Genomic DNA, 22,214 nt, shown 5'->3' with positions numbered 1-22,214 from the left:
CGCGGCCATTCGTGTACCTTCCGGCAGAAACGTCCGTCCACGCCTCTCAGCCAGCGCCCGACTGAGCTGCTCGGCCTGCTGTGCGGACACGACCTCTGGGGACCGGCCCTTTATGGGGCCCGTGTCTGCAGACCTAGCCCTCCGGCCTCTCGCTTGTCTCTTTGTTTCCTTAGGGGCATCTTTGGAAGCACAAACATTTGACATTCTGATGAGGTCAAACACCAACTTTTTAATTTTATGGACTGTGTTTCTGGTGTCATATCTAAAAAATCTTTGCCTACCCAAGGATGGAGGATTTTCTCATATATTATCTCCTACGCTTTATTGCTTTAGCTCTTATATTTAATTCCATGATCAACCTCAAGGTACTTTTTCAATGAATGGTGCGAAGTAAGACTCTAAGTTCATTTTTTTTTTTTTTTTTTTTTGCATGTGTGCCTCCAGTTGTTCTAGCGCCATTAGTTTAAAAGTTTATCCTTTGCCCCAATTCAATGGCTCGGCACACGTGTCAAAAGTCAACCTACCGTACACAGAAGGGTTCACTCCTGGACTCTCAGTCCGCCCCGCCGATCTGCACGTCTGCGCCAACGCCGCGCTGTCTGGGTTGCTGCGGCTCTGCACTGAGGTTTCGAACGAGAAGCGCGAGCCTCCCAACTTTTCTTTTTCTCTTTTCCAGAATTGCTTTGGTTATTCTGGAAGAATAGCCAAAATTTCGACAGATCTTTTTTTGTGTTGGTTATTCTTTATTGAATCTGCTTCAATTCCCAGATTTGCTTATTCTTTATTGAATAACCGAAACCCAAAAGATCTTTATTGCTTCGGTTACTCTGGATCTGTTTTGTCAGTTTTTGAAAAAGAAATCCGCTAAAATGTCGGAAGGGACTGTGCTACAGTGAACCCCCACGGGATCCGCTTCAATCTTTCCGATTCAGCCGGGCCCGCGGCACGGCCGGCAGGCTCCCAGCCTGCGCTCTGTGGACGTCCTCCAGGCTCAGCGGGTGGGCGGGGCTGGTCCACTGCTTTATTTCCTTGCTGAGTTGATGTCTACTGACGCTCCCATTATTGAGTTCTTCTCCAGCTACTATTATCTAATTGTCTTTCAATTTATCCCTTCGATTCTGCCAGGTTTTTGTTTCGTGTATTATGGGGCTCTGTTGTTAGGTGCAAATAGAGTCATAACTGTTATATCTTTCTGCTCAATTTACGTTTTACTCATGATGAAATGTCCTCTTTGTGTCTAGTAACATTTTGGGGGCCTAAATCTACTCTGTCTGATATTAGAATAGCTACTCTGGGTCTCTTTTGGCCACTGTTTGCGTGATATATCTTTTCCACCCTTTTACTTTCAACGTATGTGTGCTTCTCCTCTACAGTGCACCTTTGGTGGACAGCGTATAATTGGATCCTGTGGGGTTTTTTTTCCCCAGTCTAGTCTCACAAGCTCCACCTTTTATTGGAGTGTTAAGCTCATTTACAGTTCATGGGACCGAGGGCAGGGTTCCTGTTGGCCATTTCGGTATTTGCGTTTCACGTCTCGTGGTTTTGTGTTTCTGTTTGTAGTGGTTGTGGTTCCTATGATCTTTCATTACCACCCTCTTTGGTGTTAAATATATACCTTCTGGTGGATCATTTAAATGTCTTTTTGGTCTTGTTTTGTTTACTATGCATTTTTAAATCATCTTCTTAGCAGTTCCTTTAGAGATTACAGTGTGTGTGCATCTTAACGTGAGACAATTTCACATCAATGCCCCTGTCTCTACTCACATGCAGACACGTGGGTCTGGCCCCTCCTTGGCGCTGGCGCTGCCGCACAGGTGACGTGAGCGTACGTTGTAAGCCTGTCAGCACAGCTTCGTACCAACTGTCTGACGTGCTTTTAAAAAGTCAGTTAGAAGAAAAAAGGGTAAAAACACGCTTGCGCCGTCCTCTGCGCTGGCCTGTGCGCGCCCGGGGCCGTCCTGGGGGCAGCAAACCCTCCACATCTTCGCTCCCCTGGGAGCAGCTCTGCGTCCCCTCTCTCTCAGGGCCGGTTCTGCTCCCTGCGGACTTTGCGGTCGTCGGTGGGCCTCTCCCGCCCACCCTTTGGCCCGGCCCCTGCCCTCCGGCCCCCGCCCTCCGGCCCCCAGGGCGGCCCGGGGCGGCTGCCCTCCGGAGGGCGGTGCCCACGCGGTGCCTTGTGTCTGTCTTGCTGCTTTCAGGACCATCCCACGTCCTCTGACTCTTGACAGCGGGTATGACGCGTCCAGGTGGGGCTCTGACGTCCCCGTCCTTGACACTTGTCAACCTTCTTGGACGTATAAAGTAATGTTTTTCAGCTAATGAGAAGGTTTTGGCCATTGCAAGTGCATTTTTTACCCCTCTCTCTCCTCTCTTTCTGGATTCCCATTGCTCAGGCTCCTGTGGGCTTTATGATGTCCCTACGTTCATTTTTCTTTATTTTTTTCTCTTTATTCCTCAGGCTCAATAACCCATTGACCGTCCCATTTCTTTTCCTCTACTGGCTGCAATCCGTTGTTCACCCCCTCTAACGACGTTTTCATTTCATTTACTGTGTGTTTAAGCTCTAGGATTTCTACTTGACTCTTTTTTTAAAGATTTTTAAAAAAAAGATTGTATTTATTTTTAGAGAGAGGGGAAGGGAGGGATAAAGAGAGGGGGAGAAACACCCCGTGGGGGTGCCTGTTGCCTCTTGCACGCCCGCCACCGGGGACCTGGCCCACGACCCAGGTACACGCCGGCCCAGGACTCGAACCGGGGACCCTTTGGCTCGCAGGCCGGCGCTCAGCCCACTGAGCCGCACCAGCCGGGGCTCCTCCACTCTTTTAAAGACAATATTCCTGCCCCATTGTTGAGCGTCTCTCTTCGGGGAGACACAGGCGTCACACTCTCCCTCAGCTTCTCACACCCGGTTCCTCTGGTCCTTCGAGAGGGTCTTCAGTAGCTGAGTTGAGGCCTCAGCTGCCGGGTCCGACGCCGGAGCCTTCTGGGGGACCCAGCTGCCTGGGGCTGGCTTTTTCCCGTGCGAGAGCTATTTCCATGTTTCTCGGCCTGTCTCCCAACGTTTTGGTTGAAACTGAACGTTACGGACGACAAACTGGAGCGCAGTCAGCTCTCCTGTGATTCGCTGTTCCGTGGCCCTGGTTTCTCTCGGCTGCTTCTTACTCGATATGTGACTTTTCTGAACTAACTGTGTGGCTGCTGTGTTCTCTGTCCCCCTTAAAAAAGTTCTGGCTTCTGTTTCAACTCTGGCTCCTGGGGGCCGCCCTGGGCCAGTGCGGTGGGCGGCCGGTGGGCGGCGGCGGGAAGGTTTCTCAGCCGCCAGGGCACGAGTCAGGGGCCCGTGGGTGGCAGCCCCGTCGGCCGGGGCTCTCGCCGGCGCTCGTCTGTGTGGGGTCTGAAGGTCCCCGAGCAGCAGGCCTGCGTGCTCTCTTCCCCGGGCCCCTCCGACAGTGTGCGCGTCTGAGGGTGCACGCGCGTCTCCTGGACCCCGGGAGCACGTCAGGGCTTCTCATGCTCCCTGGTGGTCGTTTGTTTGTTGGGTCCCCGCTTGCCCCGACGGCGGGGCTCCAGCGAGCGTGCCTCCTCCGTCCGCCGTTTTTGGCGATGCCCGAGGCCGTGGCTTTCCCAGGGAGCTTCGTGACCCGTCGCGACAGACACCGTGCTGGGGGGCGGGGTTTTCCACGCGGCCCCCAAAGGCCGTCGAAGCCACCTGCTTTCCAGCCGTGCTCCGTGGAGCTGGGGGGCCCAGGATGAAACACTGCGGGCCCCCGTTCTCCAAGGCCCTGTTTTCTGTGAACACAGAAAGGCTTTTCACCTCCGCGCCTCCTCAGCTCCTCCCCAGATTCTGCCCTGCCGGTGCTTTCCTTGCCTCCGGGGGGCGGGGCTCTCTGAGGCCCTCCTGCCGCCACGGGCAGCCCCACCTGCCCCCCGCCCTGCTCGAGTCACCGAGTGTTTCTCATTTAGTGGCCGGACCTCCTGTGACAAAGCTAAACGTACAGCACGCCCCTCTTTGGCTTGAAAGGCCGACTCGCACTCGAAAGCAAGACGTTCGGGAAGGAATCTTTGCTGATCGCATCTCTAGTGGGGAAAACACTCCGCAGTTTAGCTACACCTCGGGGGAGCGGGCCTGCTGAGCTCCGAGCCGGCAGATCAGGGCGGGTCCCCGGGCCGGCCACTCACCGACTGAGACTCCGCGGAGCCAGTCGAGTGGCACTTCTGCCTACGCCTGTTTCCCTCCTCTGTCCGGTGGGCTTCCCCTTGGCCACTTTGCCCCAGAGGACTGTTCGAGCACGTAAAAGAGGGAACGCACGTGAAAGTCCCTTTGGGGAGCACGAAGGCCCGGCCCCGGCACCCACGGCCGCTGCCGCCCGAGTTTCCCATCTGTCAGCCCCGTCGCGCCTCCCTCCGCCCCGGTGGGAGGACGCCCGGCACAACTGCCAGCGTCTGTGCTCCCCTCCCCGGGCTGGGTGGCCATCCGAGGGCCGGGGGACGCTGCTCCTCGGGGCCCACGCACTCCTGTATCAGGAGGACCGCACAGCGGCGTCGGCGAGTGGCTGGCGCTCTGCCGGCAGCTCCGGGGCACGGGGCCAAGCGCCTGGCTTCAGTTACGGGGCCCTGGCTGCTCTTGCGAAAACACAGTTGTCCGACCGGCGCAGACAGAGCCCCGCGCTGCCCCGGTTGCCGCGCTCCCCAACGAGACGCGAGCCCGACGGTCTGTCAACAGCTGGGCTTTGTGAATGTGGCTATTGTGCTGTCAGACGCCCCGTGTTGTGGCTTCGCACTCTGGTGACACGGAGCAGCGGGTGCTGTTTGCTGGCTCGCAGACACCGAAGCGTCTGCAAAGGGCCCTCGTCCTTAAGCAGGCGCATTAGCGAGAGAACACGCCGGGCGCCAATCTGAAATGAAGACAGAGCCGCCGGAGGGCTGCGGGGACGGCGTTCGGCTCTTCGCAGGTGGCAGCGGCGTGCCCGCACAGGAAGGCCTGCCGCCCCAGCACACGGGCTCACACGCGGACGCGCCGCTGCTGTTCACAGCTCCTCCGACAAAGGGCAAGTCCCAAACGAGCCCCAGCTCGCCCGCAGGCAGTCACAGCGGAACAGCAGCGGCCACTCCCTCTTCCTCCCGGTGACACGTGTTTTCGGCACCAAATAGCTCTGGGTGGTGCCAACCGTGCAAACCCCAGGAGACCCCTCTTGTTCCTCGTCCCCTTCTGCTCCTCCCCACTTCCCTGCCTCCGGACGATAACCTCCAACACCTCTCCACTTACAGGAGGGAACGAGCCGAGGCCTCTCGTTCGGGGAGAGGGAAGAGTGTGGGTCGGCTCCCAGCGGCCCCACCGGTTCCCGTCCGCGCGCACAGCAGCCAAGGCGCTGGGGGCGGGGGGGGGCTTCGGTGGGCACGGGCGTGGGGAGCCCGGCTTTCTGTGCTCAGAGCGCGCCCGGCAGCGGAGAAGGCTGCACAGCACCTCGCAGACGCCTCAGCTCCGGGGTCTTGCGATCTGGGCGCCCCCTCCGCCCCCCGCGGCCGCGGGGGAAGGATCAGAAGACACGCTGACGTCAGGGCGCCGGGCGGACGCCGCGCCCTGTTGACGGACGGCCTTGCTCAGCGGACAGGCAGAGCTGCTGCCCGCCTTTCCACGTCCTCACCACCTGCTGCCGCCCGGGCGTCCATGGCAACAGGTTTCCAACACGAACACACACGCCTTCTGAGACACAGCAGAAACACGTGCTTGTCACCGCCTCCACCAGGCGGGCTGGACGTCCTCACCGGACCGGCGGCTCCCGGCGACGGCGGGGTTTGTCTAGGCCGACACTCAGACATTTAAGCCGCCGCCTGCCCCTCTGCCTGCCCCTTGGAGGCCCAGCGGCCCCGGGGGCTTGGCTCTAGGTCTCCGTGCAGGCCCTGATGTCCGGGGCACAGGCACACGGAGGCCTGCCCTGCCCTGCCCTCCGAGGCCCTCGGCGCCAGAAGGGACAATTCAAGGTCCGGCTCCAGCGCCAGCCCTGCTGGGACCTGGAGGACGCCCGCCGGCAGGTCTCCGAGAACTGCCCGTGAGCCTGCCGGGCTCCCACGCCGACGGCCGTGCCCGACCCTGCGTGGCCCAGGGGGCACCTCTGTGCCTCGCAGCTGCCACGCAGGCGCCCGCGTGCACGCAGGCCAGGCCTGGCGCACCGCCCGCGCGGCTGAGCTCACTCTCCTCCGCGCCGAGTGGCAGCACGTCCACCCTGTTAACGACGCCGCATGCTCGGTCCCCGTAATACAGACCCTTTCAATCACCGTCGGGAGCGGGGAGGCCTCCGAGCTGGGCGCGGCGCCAGCTTCGTAAGACTTTCCATGAGGGAAGCCTTTTGTTGTCTCCCAGAGCAGCCTGAGCTCAGGAAGGGGGGTGCGGCCCAGACGTGGGGCAGGCGCGGTCCCGGCCGCCTGGCCCACCTGCTTGCTGTTTCAATGACACGCACGCTTGTGGGGGCCCCGGGTCGCCTGCAGGGGCTGAAAGTGCCGGCTGTGGAGGCGGCGGAGGCAGCAGGGAGGGCGAGGCGGCCACAGGGGCCGTGGCGGCAGACAAGCCAAGGCCGTGGGAGCCGCCCCTCTGGCCGCAAAGCTTGAAGGAGGGGCCCTGTCTTCGCAAAACGGGGTGCAGGTCCCTGCCACACACATTCTGGAATGCTCTCCGTGTGCTTCAGGCCTGTCGAGGACGCGCTTCCGGCCCACGTAGGAAAGGGGGGCCGCAAGCAATGGCGCAGGCCCGCGCGGGGACGGAGGGCCCTGCCCGGGGTCCTGTGCTCCCCGCCAGCTCTCAGCGGCGCGACCGCAGGGACCTGCCCGAGAAGGGGCTTGCGGACGGCTTCCACGGCACACGAGAAGATCTGCGTTTCAAGTCGCGTGAGGTCCCCGACACGAACCTTTTAAAGAACGTGCTCCCGTGCTCGACGGGGGAGCCTCTGCTCAGGGCCAGAACCTCACAACTGCTGCTGCTGAGCCAGGGAAGGACTGAGAGCCGACGCTCGTTTGCCGGCCGAGCGCCTTCGAAGACCTTCTGCTCCGCAGACCGAGCGGACAGTCCCCGCGGGCAGAGCCCATTTCCAAACACCTCGGCCACGCAGGACCTAACACGCGGCCAGCGAAGCCCCCGGTGACGGCACTCGCGCCCCCCGCGACCCTTAGGGAAGCGCCCACGCCCCGCCCACAGCGCGGCCACTCTTGTCCACGTCAGGGAACCACCACGCAGCCCCGCGCCCTCAGAATTCGGGGAGAGGCAGCCTCTGGCGCCTCCCCAGGCTCCGACCTGTGTGGAGGCTGCCCCTCTGGTGAGAAGGGCTCCAGGTGCTCAGTAATCAAGTTCGGCGCAAGATCCAGCCTCGAGGCCCCCACGGGCCCTGGCTGCCGGCAGGCGGCTCTCCCGCCCTCGGTGGGGGCGGCCGGGGCGCGTGCTGCTCACTCCGGCGGCACAGCCAGGGATGCCTGGGGGTGCGGGGAGAGCCAGGCCCTGTCTCCCTGACGCCTGTGGCCGCGGGGGGCTTGTCCACTCAGACCGCGGGATGCAATCAGCCTGGCACGGGGGGCGGCGGCGGGTGCAGGGGCGTCAAAGGCCTTCTGAGGCGGCGCTGCCAGGACCGAGCCGGCGTCGGCAGAGGGAGTGACAGGGACGCCGCGGCTCCTCCCGTCCTGCCCACGGCCTGGGCCGCCTCCCGGGCCGTGAGGACCCTCCGAGCAGCTGTGGGCAGCGGGCCGGCTGTCGGCCCGCGGGAGGGGCGGCCGTGCTGGGGGCACCTCCGAGGGCGGGAGGCCGCGGGCCGCAGAGGGGCCTCCCGGTGGGGAGGTCAGCAGTCGCGGGACACGCGTGTGCCAGCACACAGCACGGGGGAGGGGGGGCGGCGGAGGTGCCGGGGGCAGGGGAGAACCCAGGGGCGCGGGGAGTGTGGGCCCAGCTGGGACGTCGCCCCTTCCCGAGGGCCCGCTGCACCGGCGCCCGGACTGCGACAGGCGCAGGAGGGGCGACGCCGCCCGCCAGGAATGGCGGCTCCCGGGCCCCTCGCACAGAGGGGCCGCGGGAGGCTCAGGGTGCGCGACCGTGCGGAGAACCCGACCTTCGCAGACGCAGCGAGGCAGCGGTCCCGGCCGGAGGCGGCCCGCGCCGACCGGGCCTGGTCCTCGGGCTCCCCTGGGCCCGCTGGCCGGGATGACGGGGGCCTCTGCTCGGGCGCCCGTCTGTGTCCAGGTCTGGGGACCGGCTGAGGGGAAGGGGCTCCACACGCGACGCGCTTGCTGCCACAGCCCCAAGAAAAGCGCGGCTCTACGGTGAGTCCGCCGAGAATCCCCCGCCCGCCGTCTCCCGTTGCCACTGCGCAGAGGAACGCGGCACTGGGGCTTCCGCGCCTGAGTGCGGCTGTGCGGAGGGCACGTCCCTGCCCAGCCATCCGGCGGTTCCGCACAGAGCGCCGCGCGCCCTGCGGGGGCTCCAGGCCCCGCCCCCTCACCAGGCTCCTGACGAGACCCTCGCAACACTCGGCCTCCTCACGCAGCTGCCCTGGGTCAAGTGGCGTCTGTTTCGGCTAAGCCATCACTCAAACACCGTGCGTGACGGCAGCGCGGCCGAGCCGAGACCGCCAGGCACCCGGGCGGGCTGTCTCGCCTCCCGAGGAGCTCCGCTCACGCGCGGCAGTGCCCAGTGTGGTCTGGTCCGCACGCCAGGCCTTCTGAGGCTCTGGCCAGAGTGACCAGGACAGCGTCCCCCGGGGGCCACGGCCGCAGGCACCTGCCGCATGGGTGGCCGAGGTGACGGAGCAGCGCCGCGTGTCACGCGGCGGACACTGCCCGCCGAGCGGGTCCCCGCAGCCGTAGGGGCGCCGCGTGCCCAGACCCGCCAGGGCGCGCTCCCCCGCCAGGCAGCGAGTCCGCGCACCCCGCCTTCGAGCACTCACTCCGCACGGGCCGGCGCGCGCCTGCGGCCGCGGGCACTCACCGTCGTCCAGGTAGAGCTGGTCCAACTCCTGAGGCTCTCGCTTGACCGATACGGGAGTGGGGGCCAGACCCTGATTACTGTCCTCACGCACCTCGGGCAGCGGCAGAGGCCGGGCGGCTGCAGGCTCGGTTTCCGGAACCTTCGGCAGGCGGGGCTGCTGGTGGCCCATCCCGGGTGGGCGGGCTGCGCTGCAGGACTGCAGACAGGTCGGCTCGTGGGCGCCAGACGGCAGCGCGGAGGCGGGGCTGTGGGGACAGAGCACTGGCGGGCCCCCCGGGGGGCGGCTGCTGCTCAGCTGTGGACTCACCTGTGGCTGCAGCAGGGCGGGCGGCGGCGGCGGGGGGGAGCCGGGGTGCGCGCCCACGGGCCGCGGCGCCTCAGGGCTGGCGAGGGCCGCTCCGGCTGGCCGCTGGAGTCCGAGGGGGCCGTGGCCGGGGCCGGCCATGCCCTTGCTGTAGGGGGCGGAGGACAGGTCGTGGAGCTTCGGGCTGGCGCTGGGCGGCGGCGACATCAGGGCGCTCCTCTGGGGACAGGGCGGGAAGCCGGCCGCCACGCAGGAGCCCGGGTCGGGCGGCAGGGCCAGCTGCGGGCTGCAGCAGGGCTTCGGGAGCAGGCTCAGGCCCTGGCCCGCCGGACCGCAGGTCAGGGCCGGCTCGTAGTCGTCGGTGGGCTCTGTTTTTATGATTGGAACTGCGAGGAGGAAAAAAAGTCAAGTCAACACGCTGCGGGCGGGTGCGACGGGGCGGCCACGGCCAGGACACCCTCCGCAAACAAACAGCGCCTTGACTGAGTCCCTGTGTCTCCCGCCCGGCTCTCCCACCCAATTAAAGAGGCGGCCATGAGTCATCGGCTCCGCGAGCTGCAGCTGCTTCTCATGCCGAGAGCGCGGCTTTGTTTTCCTTGGACTCTCCCGCAGCCCTGATGTGCTATAAAAATCCATTTGCAAACGGCAGTAGGAGCCCTGGACCCGAGGGCCCGCGGATTTGTAGCAATCAAAGCGCAAATGTGCACTTGGACGCGCGACGGCATCTGTGTGCTACCGACGCCCGTCGGGGCAGCGTCTGCGCGGGCGGGGAGCCTGGCGGGGGGACAGCGGCCTCCAGGAGCCGGGGGCTCGACGGCATAGACAAGCGGCCTCTCCTGTGGGAGGCGCTTTCGGCACGAGAGGCGCCGCCGCCCTCCTCCTCCCTGCCCTTCGGCCTCTGCTCCGGGAGGGCAGCAGCGGCCGATGGGACAGACCTTGGGCCCCCCCCGCCCCCCGTCACCCCCGCATTGGGAAGCGGACGAACCCTAGGAGGGGCCGGGACGCAGGCGGCAGCCGGTGGAGGAGGAGAGGGTCCTACGGCAGCTGCGGCCGGGCACTGGCTCCGCTCGGCTCCCTCTCGCCCCCGGGCCCTGCCCGCCCTCGCTCGCGCCCGGTCCTGCTGTCTTGGCGGCTCCGGGCCTCTCACGCCCACTTGCAGGGGCGTCGCGGGGGCCACGCCCGCATTCTGAGAGGGGCCGAACTCCCCCACACAGCACGCCCACGCCCCGTGGACGCCCTTCCGGCCTCAGCGGCTGTGGCGGGGACGCGCTGCCATCACGCGCTCCGAGTCCCGTGGCTGCTCCCGCGCACGGGGGAGGGGCGCCCCTCCGTCACGGCCGAGCCCCCCGCGCCCAGGACGGACGCACAGGCTGGGCCGCCTCCTCCGTAAGCGAATAAAAGGGGACCTGCGTCTTGAGACAAAATGTCCGAGGAAGGCCTTGCCCCAACAGGTGCGCCGCCTGCCCCGCCTCACGGTTGGGCACCCGTGGGCCCCCAGCGGGTGGGGGGAACGGCGGCGCGGGAGCCGCCCTGTGGGCCCTGGGCCTGGCGCCTCGTCTGTCACTGGAAGGCGACGCTCAGACTAGACGGGTCGGCCCATGCCGGGCGAGGGGCCCCTCAGAACCCCCGCGGCCCGAGAGCTCGGCTCCGGGTGGTTTGCAGCGGAGCGGAGCGGCCAGCCAGCACTCACGGCCGCCCACCGTGGGGCGTCCCCCGCCCCCGCCCACAGACCACGGGGCGTGGTGTGGAGTCCCCGGGGCCCGGGTGGTGCGGACCAGCCACAGCGACGCCGAGGCCTCCGGCCAGCCCCTGCGGCGACCGCGGCCCCACGGCTCTCCGACGCCGCCCCGTGCCCGCGAGGCCCGAAGGCGTGGGGGTCCGTGTCCGGGGCACGACCAGCCCCGCGCAGCCGGCCTGGCCGAGGGCGGCAGCCTCACGCCGCTGCCGGGGGGAGGGCGCTCAGCAGCCACTCTGACCCCGCCGAGCGCCAGCGCCCCTTGCTCCCCAGGCCAGGCTGGACGTGCCCGTGCACCGCCGTCCAGAGGAGGCTGCGGGGGCCGCGGGGCCGGGGGGACAAGGAGAGTGGGCCGTTCTCGGAGTAAATGGCAATCCCGGGCCCATGTCGCCGGGGACGCCCCCGGTCTGGCTGGGAGCCCCGGGCGGGGGACGCGGCTCCTGAGGGGCACGTGAGCCTGCGGCGCCCACCGCCCCACGGCCGCCGCCGCTCAGGCCCCCAAGGGCAGTCCCCGGGGCTCCGTGTGTCTGCGGGCCCCGTGTCCCCGGGCGCATGCAGGACTCCTGGCTCCGTCAGGGGGCCCCTCAGAAAGCCCTTCCGCGGGGTCGGCCCCGAGCTTTCCCACAGGCCCCCCCGGGACGTGGTCCTGCGAGCGCCCCCAGCCGGGGCCCCCCTCTGCCGGGCCCAGCCCCCTCGTGGTACAGCCCCCGCCACGCGTTCCACGTCCACAGACAGGCAGCGCCGGTGCTGGCCCGGCTGCCAAGGCCGCGGTGACGTCCTCACAGTTAATAGGAAACAGCTGCAGCTGCTTGCTCCGCACCGGAGAGCCGGGCGCGGGGAGGCGGCCTGGGCTCCTGTGCCGGGAGGGGCGGGGCTGCGGGCCGGCAGCCTCTCCCGGGCGGCCCCGTCCTCGGGCCGGCCGGCGTCACCCTTCAGGACGGTCCCTGGGGCCAGCTCTGCGGGTCGGGGAGCAGAGTCCCGGCGCCCCTCCAGCCGGAATCCCCCCTCCTCCACTCCCAGCACGACGTGGACCCAGAAAGGGCCCAGAGACCCCGGCCCGGGGATGCGGGGCTGGCGGTCGCTGGAAACGGCCCCACGAACACACGCGTCCCTGGCAGAGCCCGCGTCCCCCGCTGGAGAGGCGCCGCGTGAACGTGGGCACCCAGAGCGGCCACGGCCGCGTTCCACGCGAGTTTGGTGACTTCGGGGTTCGCGTTAACTCAAGGCCCTCGTGGGCCTGACGCAGGGGTCTCGGCCGGCACGGGGGCCAGCGTCTCCCTCTCGTGACGCGTCCTCTGAGCTCTTTAAGCCCCTCACCCTGTCTGCTGCGCACGGCATTGGAGGGGCGGCCCCCACGGGCGGCCCTGGCAACGCCAGCAGCGTGGCCGCGACCTGCCCTCCATGCGGCCAGGAGTGACCTGCTGTCTGTCTGCTCGGTGGCCACAGGCCCACTTACAGCCTGTCAAAGCCCCGGGGCCCTGGCACTGAGCCCCACACCCTCTGCTCCGGGGGCCCCTTTTGGGAAGGTCTCTACAACAGGACATGTTGGAAGCCTGTGTGTGTCCCCCACCCCCCGGGCTGGGGGCGGAGAGGGAACATAGGACACGCAACACCCGCCAATGGCTTCAGGAGCCACCCTCTCGCCCCAGGAGAGCAGAGTGGACAGAGGGCTGAAGCCTTCAGGCCAGACCCCGGCCCCGTCCAGCCTGCCCAGGACGCTGACCTGGGCCTTCCCTGCTCAGCGGGCCCCACGGCAGCTGCCGCAGCCACTCTGGACCCACGAGGCGGCCAGATGCTCGCTGGCGGCCGGCTCCCCTTCACCACACGGCGCGCCCAGGGGCTCCGCACGGGCCACCGCGAGAGGCGCCCCTTGGGAACGGACTCAGTGCCTGGCACGGACACAACGTCCCCGCCCCCACCTGCTCTGGGGGCTCCGCACAGCCCGGGGAGCGGCCCGGACTGAGGTCCCCCAACGGCGCAGCACCCGGGGGCCCCAGGGCCGCCGCCTGACACCGGCTCCGCGACACGCAGGCCGACGCCCCCGGCGGCCAGGCAGGGCGACAGCCGAGGACGAAACACGCTCCGGAGGCCGATGCCCCGCGCTCGCGGCTCCTGCGGCGTCTGAGCCGCACTCCCCGCGTGGGGTTCAGAGGAAACGGACGCTCTCCGCACGTCGGAGCCACTGGGAGGCGGGAGGCCTCCGCGGCAGTGGCGCCGTCTCGCTGCCGCGGGCGGGGGCCGTCCACGCCGGAGCCGATGCCTCCCAGGCCCGAGCTGCACGCGATGCGATGCCCGGTGTCCTCCTGGCGCTGCCGCTCGCTCGTCGGACGGGAGGGCGGTGGCCGGAGGCTGTGCCGAAGCTCGGCGCGCGCCTGACACCTGAAGGTGCCTCCGTTCCTGTCCCGGGACTGGCGACGCCAGCGGCCCCCGCGTCTGGGGGACGTCCCTCGCAGCGACGCGGGGCCTTCTCAGCCGCACGCAGCCTCCGCAACGGCCGTCCACGGCCCACGGCGTCCAGGCCCGTTCCCGGCCTCGCACGGAGAAATGCCGGCCCGTGGGCTCCTGTCCCCGCGGGGCGCTGACAGACGGGAGGCACGGTCGAGGCGGCGGCCACACCCCGACAGCCTCGGCGACCGCAGCGGGGCCGTCCCCGCAGCCCGCCGCTGCCCAGGCCCCTGGCTTCCTGGGGCCGTGCCGCGTGCGCAGGAGCGCGGGACCCATCGCTTGGGGTCCGGCCGCCGTGTCACCCCGCCCACCGCGTGGGAGCCCCTCGGGGCTTGCCCTCTGGGTCGAGCGGACACCCTCGGCCCCCGGACACGGGCGGACAGCCGACGTCTGCCCCGCCCTCCACCCAGGGGTTCGGTGCATTGGCAAGCGCCCCCCCGGCCCCCGGCTGCTTCAGTCGAGGGACCGAACAGGGCAGTGGGGGCTGAGCTGGCGGAGACTCAGCCCCGGGCAGCGGCGAGTTCCAGGCGTGAAACCAGTTTGGCCACAACTTGGCTTTGGGCGCAAAGCTGCCGCTTGGACGAAAAGGCCGGGCGGGGCCGCTCCCTGGGGGTCAGCGGCCAGGGGATGGGCCCCCCGCCAGGCCGGGGCAGATGGTCCATGGCCTGTGGGCGCCAGGCCGAGCACGTTTCCTCTCTGCCACCGTCACACGTTGAGCACGCGGCCTGGCCGCCTTCGTTGGGCCGTGGGGGCGCGGACGCAGCGGGGGCCACCACCGGCGGCTCGGGCACGGGAGGCGGGGCGCAGCCGGCCTCTGGGCCGCCCCCCAAATCCCCTGTGCGCCGGGGCTGGGGCCCCTCCCGCCGCCCAGGGGCGTGAAGACAGGTGGTCTCGGCGCTTGTAACGGCGACGCCTGGGGACTGGCGTGTGTTAGTCAGAAAACCACGAGGGAATCTCAGGCCGACACGGCTGCAGCGCGCGCTGCAAGCCGCCTGCTGAGACAGGGCCCGCCCCCGCCTCCCTGTGCCGCCCGTGGGCACCCTCGCGTGTGTCTCCCGTTCAGGGACCTGGGCAGGTCACCCCGGGTCCCTACCCCGCTCCCAGGAGGGACGGGAGTCACAGGCCTCGCCCGGGACGTCCCACCGCACGGGCGGGGCTGGGAGGGGCCCCGCCGTCGCCCGCGAGCTGCTGTGCTGGGGATGGTCACGGGACCCCCGGGCCTCAGTTTCCCTGCTGTAACACAGAGGACATCTACCTACGGGGCGGCGAGGGAGGTGCCGCGCCACCAGAAATGAGGCCGACTGCACGCGTTGGGTTCCTGCTGGGTCCCCTCCTGCTTCCGACAGCTGTGGGGCCGCAGTCGGCCCGGAGCAGGGCCCAGCTCTCAGACCTCAGGCCGGACTGTGTCCCCAGACCCACAGGCTGAGGCCCTCGGCCCCTGGGCCTTCGGGAGGGAACTGAGGGTAACTGGGTCCTGGGGGGTCCCATCCGATGGGGCTGCGGCCTCAACAGGGAGCGAGAGCCCACTCTGTGCACCTGCCGCGCGACCACACGAGAAGAGGTGGCATTTGCCACCTGGGGGGGTCCCCACGGGTCCTGCCCTGCCGGCAACCCCCGTGGGCCTCAGCGTCCTGAGCCGTGGGCCGTGGCGGTGCCGGCGGCTGGTCCCCGGTTTGTCTGCCGTGGCGTCCGCTCACCGGCTCGTAACGGGACCGAGGGGCAGGGCAGGGGCTGGACGCCGGCCAAGGCTCGCCTTCCACGCTCGCCCCTGCTCGCTGCAGCGCGCGGTGTTAAGCGACCGCAACTGTTTCGGCTGGAATTGCTTTACCAGGCCCCTTCCGCAGCGCTGGACAAAAGAAGTTTTGTTCTAAACCCCAGGAAACAAAGAGCAGATTGTCTCCTATTTGTTGCAAATGCTCGACCTGCGTTTTACCATCAACATAAACACCAGGGCCAGGACCGCAGGGCACGGCTTATTGGCGATAACAAGGCAGGAAAGGCAGCGGGGACCCTGGGGGCGGGGGGGGGCGCTGCGGGCGGTGGGGGTGACCCCCAGGGCCCAGGCCCCCACGGCCGGCGCATCCCGGGCCGGGCGCCAGCCCCTCGGCTGCAGGCGTGCCCAGCGGCCTCCTCCAGGGTCGGTGACGTGGGGCCTGCCTGTCACCCAACTGCGCCGGTGGAGGCTACGGTCAAAACAGACCACACAGGCCAGAGGCACACCGGCCGGATTTCGCCGGATAGTTGCCAGAGCTGCGTGGGAAGGAGCATGATTCACGCTTCGCGGCTGCTTCCAAGCAGCTGTGCTCCCAGGGCTGTGGCCCTGGTCCCAGGCCCAGCGAGGCCCGCGGCCTCGGCGCCAGCGCAGGCGGCGCTCCCCACAGCCGCGACGGGGCCCGAGCAGGTGCCGTGGGGCGGGCCGCCCGCCCGGGACGCACGGAGCCGCGTCACGTCGCGTCCACGAGCGTCTGGGTGCCCGGCCTCACCCCCGACGCCCGCGTGCGTTCCCTTGTTTCGGGCAGCCCACGCCCTCCGGTTTCTGAACCGGCCGCCCCGCCGTGCCCGGGGCCGCTGTAGCCCGGGTCCTGTGAAGGGGTCCGGGTGTGGAGCCCCAGGTCCCGGGAGCCCCGCCTGCCCCCACCCTCCGCCCTGGGCACAGGCATCCAGCCTGTTTCCTGAAAAGCCACCCCTGTCCCCTCCTGTGCTCTGCGAAGCAGCCAGAGGGCTCGGGGGTGGGCAGGGCCAGCCACAGACCGCAGGTACGAGTCCCGTTCCCCTCCTCCTAACACCTGGGGGCTCCCCAGCCCCGACTGCGACCCCTGACACAGGCCGGGCGCGTGGAGGAAGCCCGCGTGGACGGCCAGGCTCCCCGCCCCTGTGCCTGCCACACCCTGACGGGGCCTCGGCCTCGCTCCACCTGGGGGGTCTGACGCGGGGCCCCACGCCCCTCCCGGGACGTCACCTGGCGCCGGGGCACCTATAGTCCATGAGGTTTAAAATGAGGAAAGAAAGACTAAACCGCTCGCCCCCCACTTCCGGCTGGAATGGCACGAGGGCCCGTACAGCCAGGCATTTAAAGAGAAAGGCCGCGGGGCTCTGTGGGCCTCGACCGAGAAGGGACATCGAAGCCTGAGCACGTCCGCCAGGAGCCGGCCCCGCTCCCAACACCAGCCCACTCCCTGGAGGAGAAGGTTCCGGAACGTCTGCAGGACCAGCCACGCTCCCAACCCAAGCAGCTGGCCAGTGGAGCGCTCCGGGGTCTCGGGGCCCCGCAGGAGGCTGGCCCCTGGGCAGCATCTTCTCCTTACCCCCGCCCCCGCCCGCTGCCCGCCAGCCCCTGGGCTTTGGGGGGAAGGTCCCGGGACGGACGGCGGGGTCAGACCCGCCGGCACTTCCACTCCATTGCAGCCGGTCGGGGTTCCGCGACGCGGCGCCGGCCCGGCCGCCCGCGTGGACCGCAGCTGGGGCCCCTCCGTGCCGCCTCTCCTGTCCGACAAGGCGAGGTCAGCCCCGGCGGGAGGGACGCACGCAGCCTTTCTGAAGGTGGCACAGGCCCCGCGGTGGGCCAGCGCGTGTCTGGGGCCCGCGGCGTACGCTGCAGAGGCTCGTTTCTTGTCTACAAAACAGGGACGTTTGCGGGTCGAGGCCCCGGTGGGCCCTGGGGTGAGGGGCCGGGGCTGCGGGCAGGACGGGGGAGGCCGGAGCTGAGGTCCGAATGGCCACGCCTCTCCCGGACGCCAGCGGTGACCTGAAGCCACTGAGGGGGTGTGTTCTGAGTCCGTAACGGGAGCCACTTCGGGGTTAAACTTTAATGCGACAAATGCACGGGAGACGGAGCCTCACTGCGCTGGGGCCCCCAGAGACCCGCCGCCCGCCCCGCGGACCACCGGCGAGGGCTGCGTGGGGCCCGGGCCTGTTCCTGCCTCTCCTCGCTCTGCTCCGACTTCTGGGCCGAGTAACCCGTACGAGCCCCCGGGCCTGCGTCCCCCGCCCCCCCGCCGGGGGGCGGCAGTGCGTCCCCATCGGGCCGTCGCCTTACGGCGGCGCTGACTCGCCGGGGCCCCCGCACCACGACCGGAGAGCAGGACACCGGAGGGTCCCCGCCTCTCGGGGTCGCCGGCAGCGTCCACAAACCCTCCTCCCCGCCAGGCAGGGCCACCCTGGGGCCCCCGCGACCTGGTCAAGGCCTCCCCGGGGGCACAGCTGCTGCTCCCCGTGGTCCAGAGGTTCTATGGGGCTGTGTGGCTGTCCCCACGGGACCCCCGGGCGGGGAGTCCCGGCCGGTGGACGCCCCAGCAGAGGTGGGTTGGCTTCCCTGGTGAAGCTCCAGGACGCCCGTCCAGCGGGGGACGGGGGGGTAGGGCCCCGCTACCTCGGGTGTTTCTGGGGAACCACCTAGAAACATCTCAGAGGAAAGACAAACTCTCCAAGACCCCACGATCCGTCCTGAGGTACGTTCCTCATTTTACGCAGTTCTGAGGCCACGCCTGGAAGTGCTGTCCTCGTCGGAGCCCTGGCCTGCCCTGCCCTGCGCGCCCCGGCCGGCGGCGGCCGTCTGGAGGGTGAGCAGCCGGAGCCGCGGCCTCGGGACGCCCCCCGCCCCCGCCCCCGCCCGCCCGCGCCACCTTTCCTGGGGCACGTGGGCGCTCTCTCAGGGCCCTGGCTGCGCCTGGTGGCCTCTCGGTCGTGGCGCGCGCCGGCGCCCCGGCCCACACGCGGGGCTGGACCGACGGGGCAGCTGCCGCCCGCTCGCCCGCCGGACGCCAGCTGTGACAGACGAGGGCCCCGAGGACACCTCCCGCGGCCTGTGTGCGTGGGCACTGGCGGCGTTTTCTGGCCTCGCCCCAGATGCTCCTCTGTTCTGCCCTGGCTGCTCCCCCGGGGACGGCGCTGGGGACAGTGGGGCCCGTTCCCGGCCCGACGTGCACCCGGGAGCTTCTCCCTGTTACACACGCAGCTCCCCCGCCCCCGAGGGGGAGGCAGCCGCCGAAGCCCCGGCCCAGGGCGCCGCGCCCCGCGCCCCGCGCCCTCCCTCCACCCGAGCCACTGACTCAAACACATGACCAGGGGGAGGCGGGGGCGGGGGGCCAAGGTGGGCACCACCCCGGAAGCTGTGGTCAGAAGGCTCGCCTGCGGTCTCCAGGTGAGGCTGGGGCTCAGACGAGAAGTGAGAAAGGGGAGGGCCGTTCCCCGCCCTCTTCTGACCGACACACGCCGTGCCCTTCCGGTCCAGTCCTGAACCGCCAGGGGCCGCCCGGGCAGGGGCCCCGGCCGGCAGGTGGATCTGGGGGAGAGCTCAGGGCCCCCTTCCCGAGGCCCCGTCCCGGAGGCCAGAGCGGCAGGGCCGCGCCCTCTCCTCACTCCCCCCCGTTTGGAGGAGAAACCCAAAACGAGCTGTGACCTTACACATCTGCACCCGGAAACAAACGTCAGAGGGAAGATTCCACTGGGTTCGTTTCCATCGCTGTGTACATTTCAACAGCATGTGCGTATGAGCTTAAAACGGATCTGCCCGACTACGCAAGCAAAACCACCACCGAGGCGGGTTTCCGCCGCGGTCACGTGGCCACGGCGTCACCCCTGGCTGCTGAGGTCCGAGGGCAGGGACGAACCCACTGCCCTGAGGCCGGCGGGCCTTCCTCGACCAAGTCACGCCCCGCGCCGGCCGCAGAGCTCTGTCTATAGCCGCCGCGCAGTGCGGCGCTCGGGCGCGGGCGTCTACGGGGGCCCTCAGGACGTGAGGCAGCCCGGTGCCCGGCACACCCGCTCAGCGCGGCCAGGGGGCTCAGTCCCGAGGCCAGGGAGTGGCAGCGCGGCGAGGAAAACAGCAAACGAAACGGCTACTCAGGCTCGTCGATCATTCGTTCCTTTATTTATCTTGAAAACCATGTGAGGACAGTCCCACCATTCGGGCACAGAGTCCGACGCGGGTGGAGTCCCTGCTCTCAGGGAGCTCACAGGCTAGTGACGGGCTGAGGGACCGCCACCCCCGGAGCCTGGCCCCGCGCCCCCGCCCGGGACGGCAGGGCAGGCCGGGCGCCCCCCGGGCAGCGTGGGCCCCCCGGGCTCGTGGAGCTGGAGCACGTTCGGGGACGAGCGATGAGAGGAGGTGACGAACGCGGACCTCCCGCCGCCAGGAAGGCTGGGGAAGCCCAGGCTCCGAGCCCCGCGGGTCACGGTGGACGAGACAGACCCGGGCCCTGCGGGTGCGGCTGGGGCGCCAGCCAGGGTCGGGGGGCTGGGGGCCGGGGGCCGTGCAGAGCCTGGGCCTGGAGCTGGGCGCAGGGGCAGCTCTGACCCCGCGGGGGGGAGGCCGCAGGACGGAGTGGCCCTCGCCGGCGGGCAGCCCGCGCCCCTGCGATCGCAGCCCCCGGTCCTGGGGCCCTCGGCCCCCCCCCCCCCGTACCAGGACGTGCCCTCACGACAGGCCCTCCCCCGACATGTGTGCGTGTGCATCGCTCGGCGCTCGTGGGCTTGGAGCAGGGCCCGCGGAGCGGTTTCCTAAACGGCTTCGCAAGGAAGTTTTCTTTATAAGGCTTAGTTCTCTGTAAAACATTCAATGTTTGGTCCGCTGTGCTTGAAGCGTCATTAGGAGACAATCATTACATTTTCAAAAAAACACCGAGTAGTTCCTTTTTAAGAGATATTTTATCCCAGCCCAGGGCAGGCAGGGCTCACGGCGTCCATGGAGCCCAGGTCACAGGAGCGTGGAGCACGGAACACACACGCCTCCGGGGCCCCGGGCCCGGGAGCCGAGACAGGCACACACTCACGGGGGGCAATTTACAACAGCATCCCTCCCGCCTCCCGAGGCGTTTGCGGCCAAAACGGTCCGTCTGTTTGGTGTGGACACCGATAGCCTCGCGTTTCCCGTGATCCAGTCTATTGCAATCGGCGTTTTACATTCAGAGAAAACACACCTCCCAAAAGTCGTCCTTCTGCTAAGTGACAACACGGCTGCTCTCGAAGTCAGTTCTGGGGTGCGATTTCCCTCTTCGCCCCCGGGGTTTTTTAGAACCAAGGCCGCAGCGTGAACACGCCATTTGCACAGCAGAGCTTCCACAGAACACAGTTAAACCCGGGAGCCTGCGGCCACGCTCTGGCCACCGCGGCCGCCCCCAGGGGTGGAGGGGTCGCCGAGCCGCAGCCCGGCCCACGCGCTCTCGCTTTTTACCAGGGCAGGGGGCGGAGGCGCAAGCAACAATGCTTTCTTTAGGCAAACGCCCTAAAGAGCTGACAAGTAAACTGATGTTTTTAAACGGTGAGGCAGGCGCGGGGCAGCTGAGCCCCTCAGGGCCCCAGGGCGATATTCGCGGAAGAAAGTCAGGCGGGATCTTTGCCAGCAGGAGCACAAAAAACATCAATGTGCTCTAACGACCACACCAGGCAGCAGCCTTTCGGCTTAATAGCAAGGGCTTATTTCTAAAGGCACCTGCAAAATAATTACAGCTCTCTGCTCCCCCCCCGCCCCCCCTCCCGCCCCGGTCAACATCTACGGAACCTAAAGGCAGCTCTGAGGACGCTGGGCCCGCTTTTCTCCCCGGGCAGTTTGCAAGCCGCCAGCAGAACGGCAGGGACCACCCTGGCGGGCTGCCCCGCCCCCTCCAGCCATAAAGGAAAATACTCTGGAGGGTTCACTTTTTTTTTTTCTTTTTTAAGGAACTGAGGACAGGGTCGCGCTAGCAGGACGGTGACCCAGCATAAAGGCGCCACGCGGCCACGGGTCTGCACAGCGAGAGCGGCCCGTCGTGCCCGCGTCTCTTAGAAAAAGTACCCCGCCAGGTCGTCGGCAGCGTGTAAGGTTAGAAAGACAGCGTTACCATTGGCAGGCAGGTAGGTGAAGGGCTGGTACTGGCTTCTCTTCCTCTTCCCGTTGCAGACGTAGAAGCTGACCTGGACGGGGCTGGTGATTCTCTGGTTGCGGAACGGCGGTATCTCAACCACCAGCGAGTTCTGGAGCGAGAAGGCAGAGAGGAGGGACAGTTAACGCCTCACGCGCCCCCGCACAGTGGTTTGCGCCGCAGCGCGTTTGTCCGTGTGGAGGCAGCTCCCCGTGGAGAACCTGCATGTGAGCGGGCACACGCATGTGCAGCTGGCCTGCCGGTCACAGGTGGGCTCGTGAGGAAGAGGGCCCTCAACGGGGCTGGAAGGCGGTTGGAGGTGCCGTGTGACAGGGACGCAGGCCAGGGCTTCCCCTAAGATGCCGCGGACCCAGCGCAGAGAGAAGCCAGAGCAGACGCCGAGGGGACTAGCTTCGCTGGCCCCAAACGCTCCTGTCTGCCCTACAGCCACGGACCAGGGGCCTTTGAAAATAAAATGCCCTGCCCCCCGTTCCCCATGTGCTGACTTGTCACTGGAGCCAGGAGCGCCTGTCTAGGTGACAGGCAATGAAGACCCACGGGAGGCGCTTTCTGGGCACAGGTCTTTGGGGACAGGCTGTGGGACGACCACGACCCAAAGCCCGTCGTGGACGCCTGGACTCCCCGCAGCCGAGGACGATGGAGAGCTGGGCGCTTGGCAGAGCCGGGAGGCAGAGCCTGAGGTGGAGCAGGGTGGTTTTGGCGGCTGCTGTCACCTTTCTGTGTTTCAAAATAAAAATCAGCAACAGTTTCACGACATCCTGCTCCTTCACGTGCAGACGCAATAAAGCACGTTGCCCAGGCCGCGTGGCGTGGCGGGGGAGGGGAAGGGTGGGGGCGGACGCCCACGCCCCGCAGCCTGTGGGGTGCGGGTGTCCCCAAGCAAGTCAGCGCCACGCCCTCCCTCCCTCC

The 22,214-nt window shown here is 67.8% G+C and overlaps 1 protein-coding gene across 3 annotated transcripts in view; it reads right to left on the bottom strand.

Annotated features, from left to right (window-relative positions):
- Positions 1-22,214, bottom strand: part of NFATC1 (nuclear factor of activated T cells 1) — a 79,399-nt gene that overhangs the window by 15,870 nt on the left and 41,315 nt on the right. For 2 of the 3 annotated variants that reach the window (XM_054583796.1, XM_054583797.1), the window contains exons 8-9: positions 21,264-21,396; positions 8,963-9,652 (exon numbers count right to left, since the gene is read on the bottom strand). In XM_054583796.1, coding sequence (XP_054439771.1) covers positions 8,963-9,652; positions 21,264-21,396 — 823 coding nt within the window. The remainder of the gene's footprint in view (positions 1-8,962; positions 9,653-21,263; positions 21,397-22,214) is intronic. The other variant, XM_054583798.1, reaches the window with a different exon arrangement.

The sequence above is a fragment of the Pteronotus mesoamericanus genome, unplaced genomic scaffold (assembly GCF_021234165.1).
Source record: "Pteronotus mesoamericanus isolate MK-2021 breed Mesoamerican mustached bat unplaced genomic scaffold, CSHL_Meso_final contig_74, whole genome shotgun sequence".
Lineage (NCBI taxonomy): Eukaryota > Metazoa > Chordata > Mammalia > Chiroptera > Mormoopidae > Pteronotus > Pteronotus mesoamericanus.
Note: the sequence above shows the minus strand (reverse complement) of the source record. Positions and strands in the feature narration are given on the sequence as shown.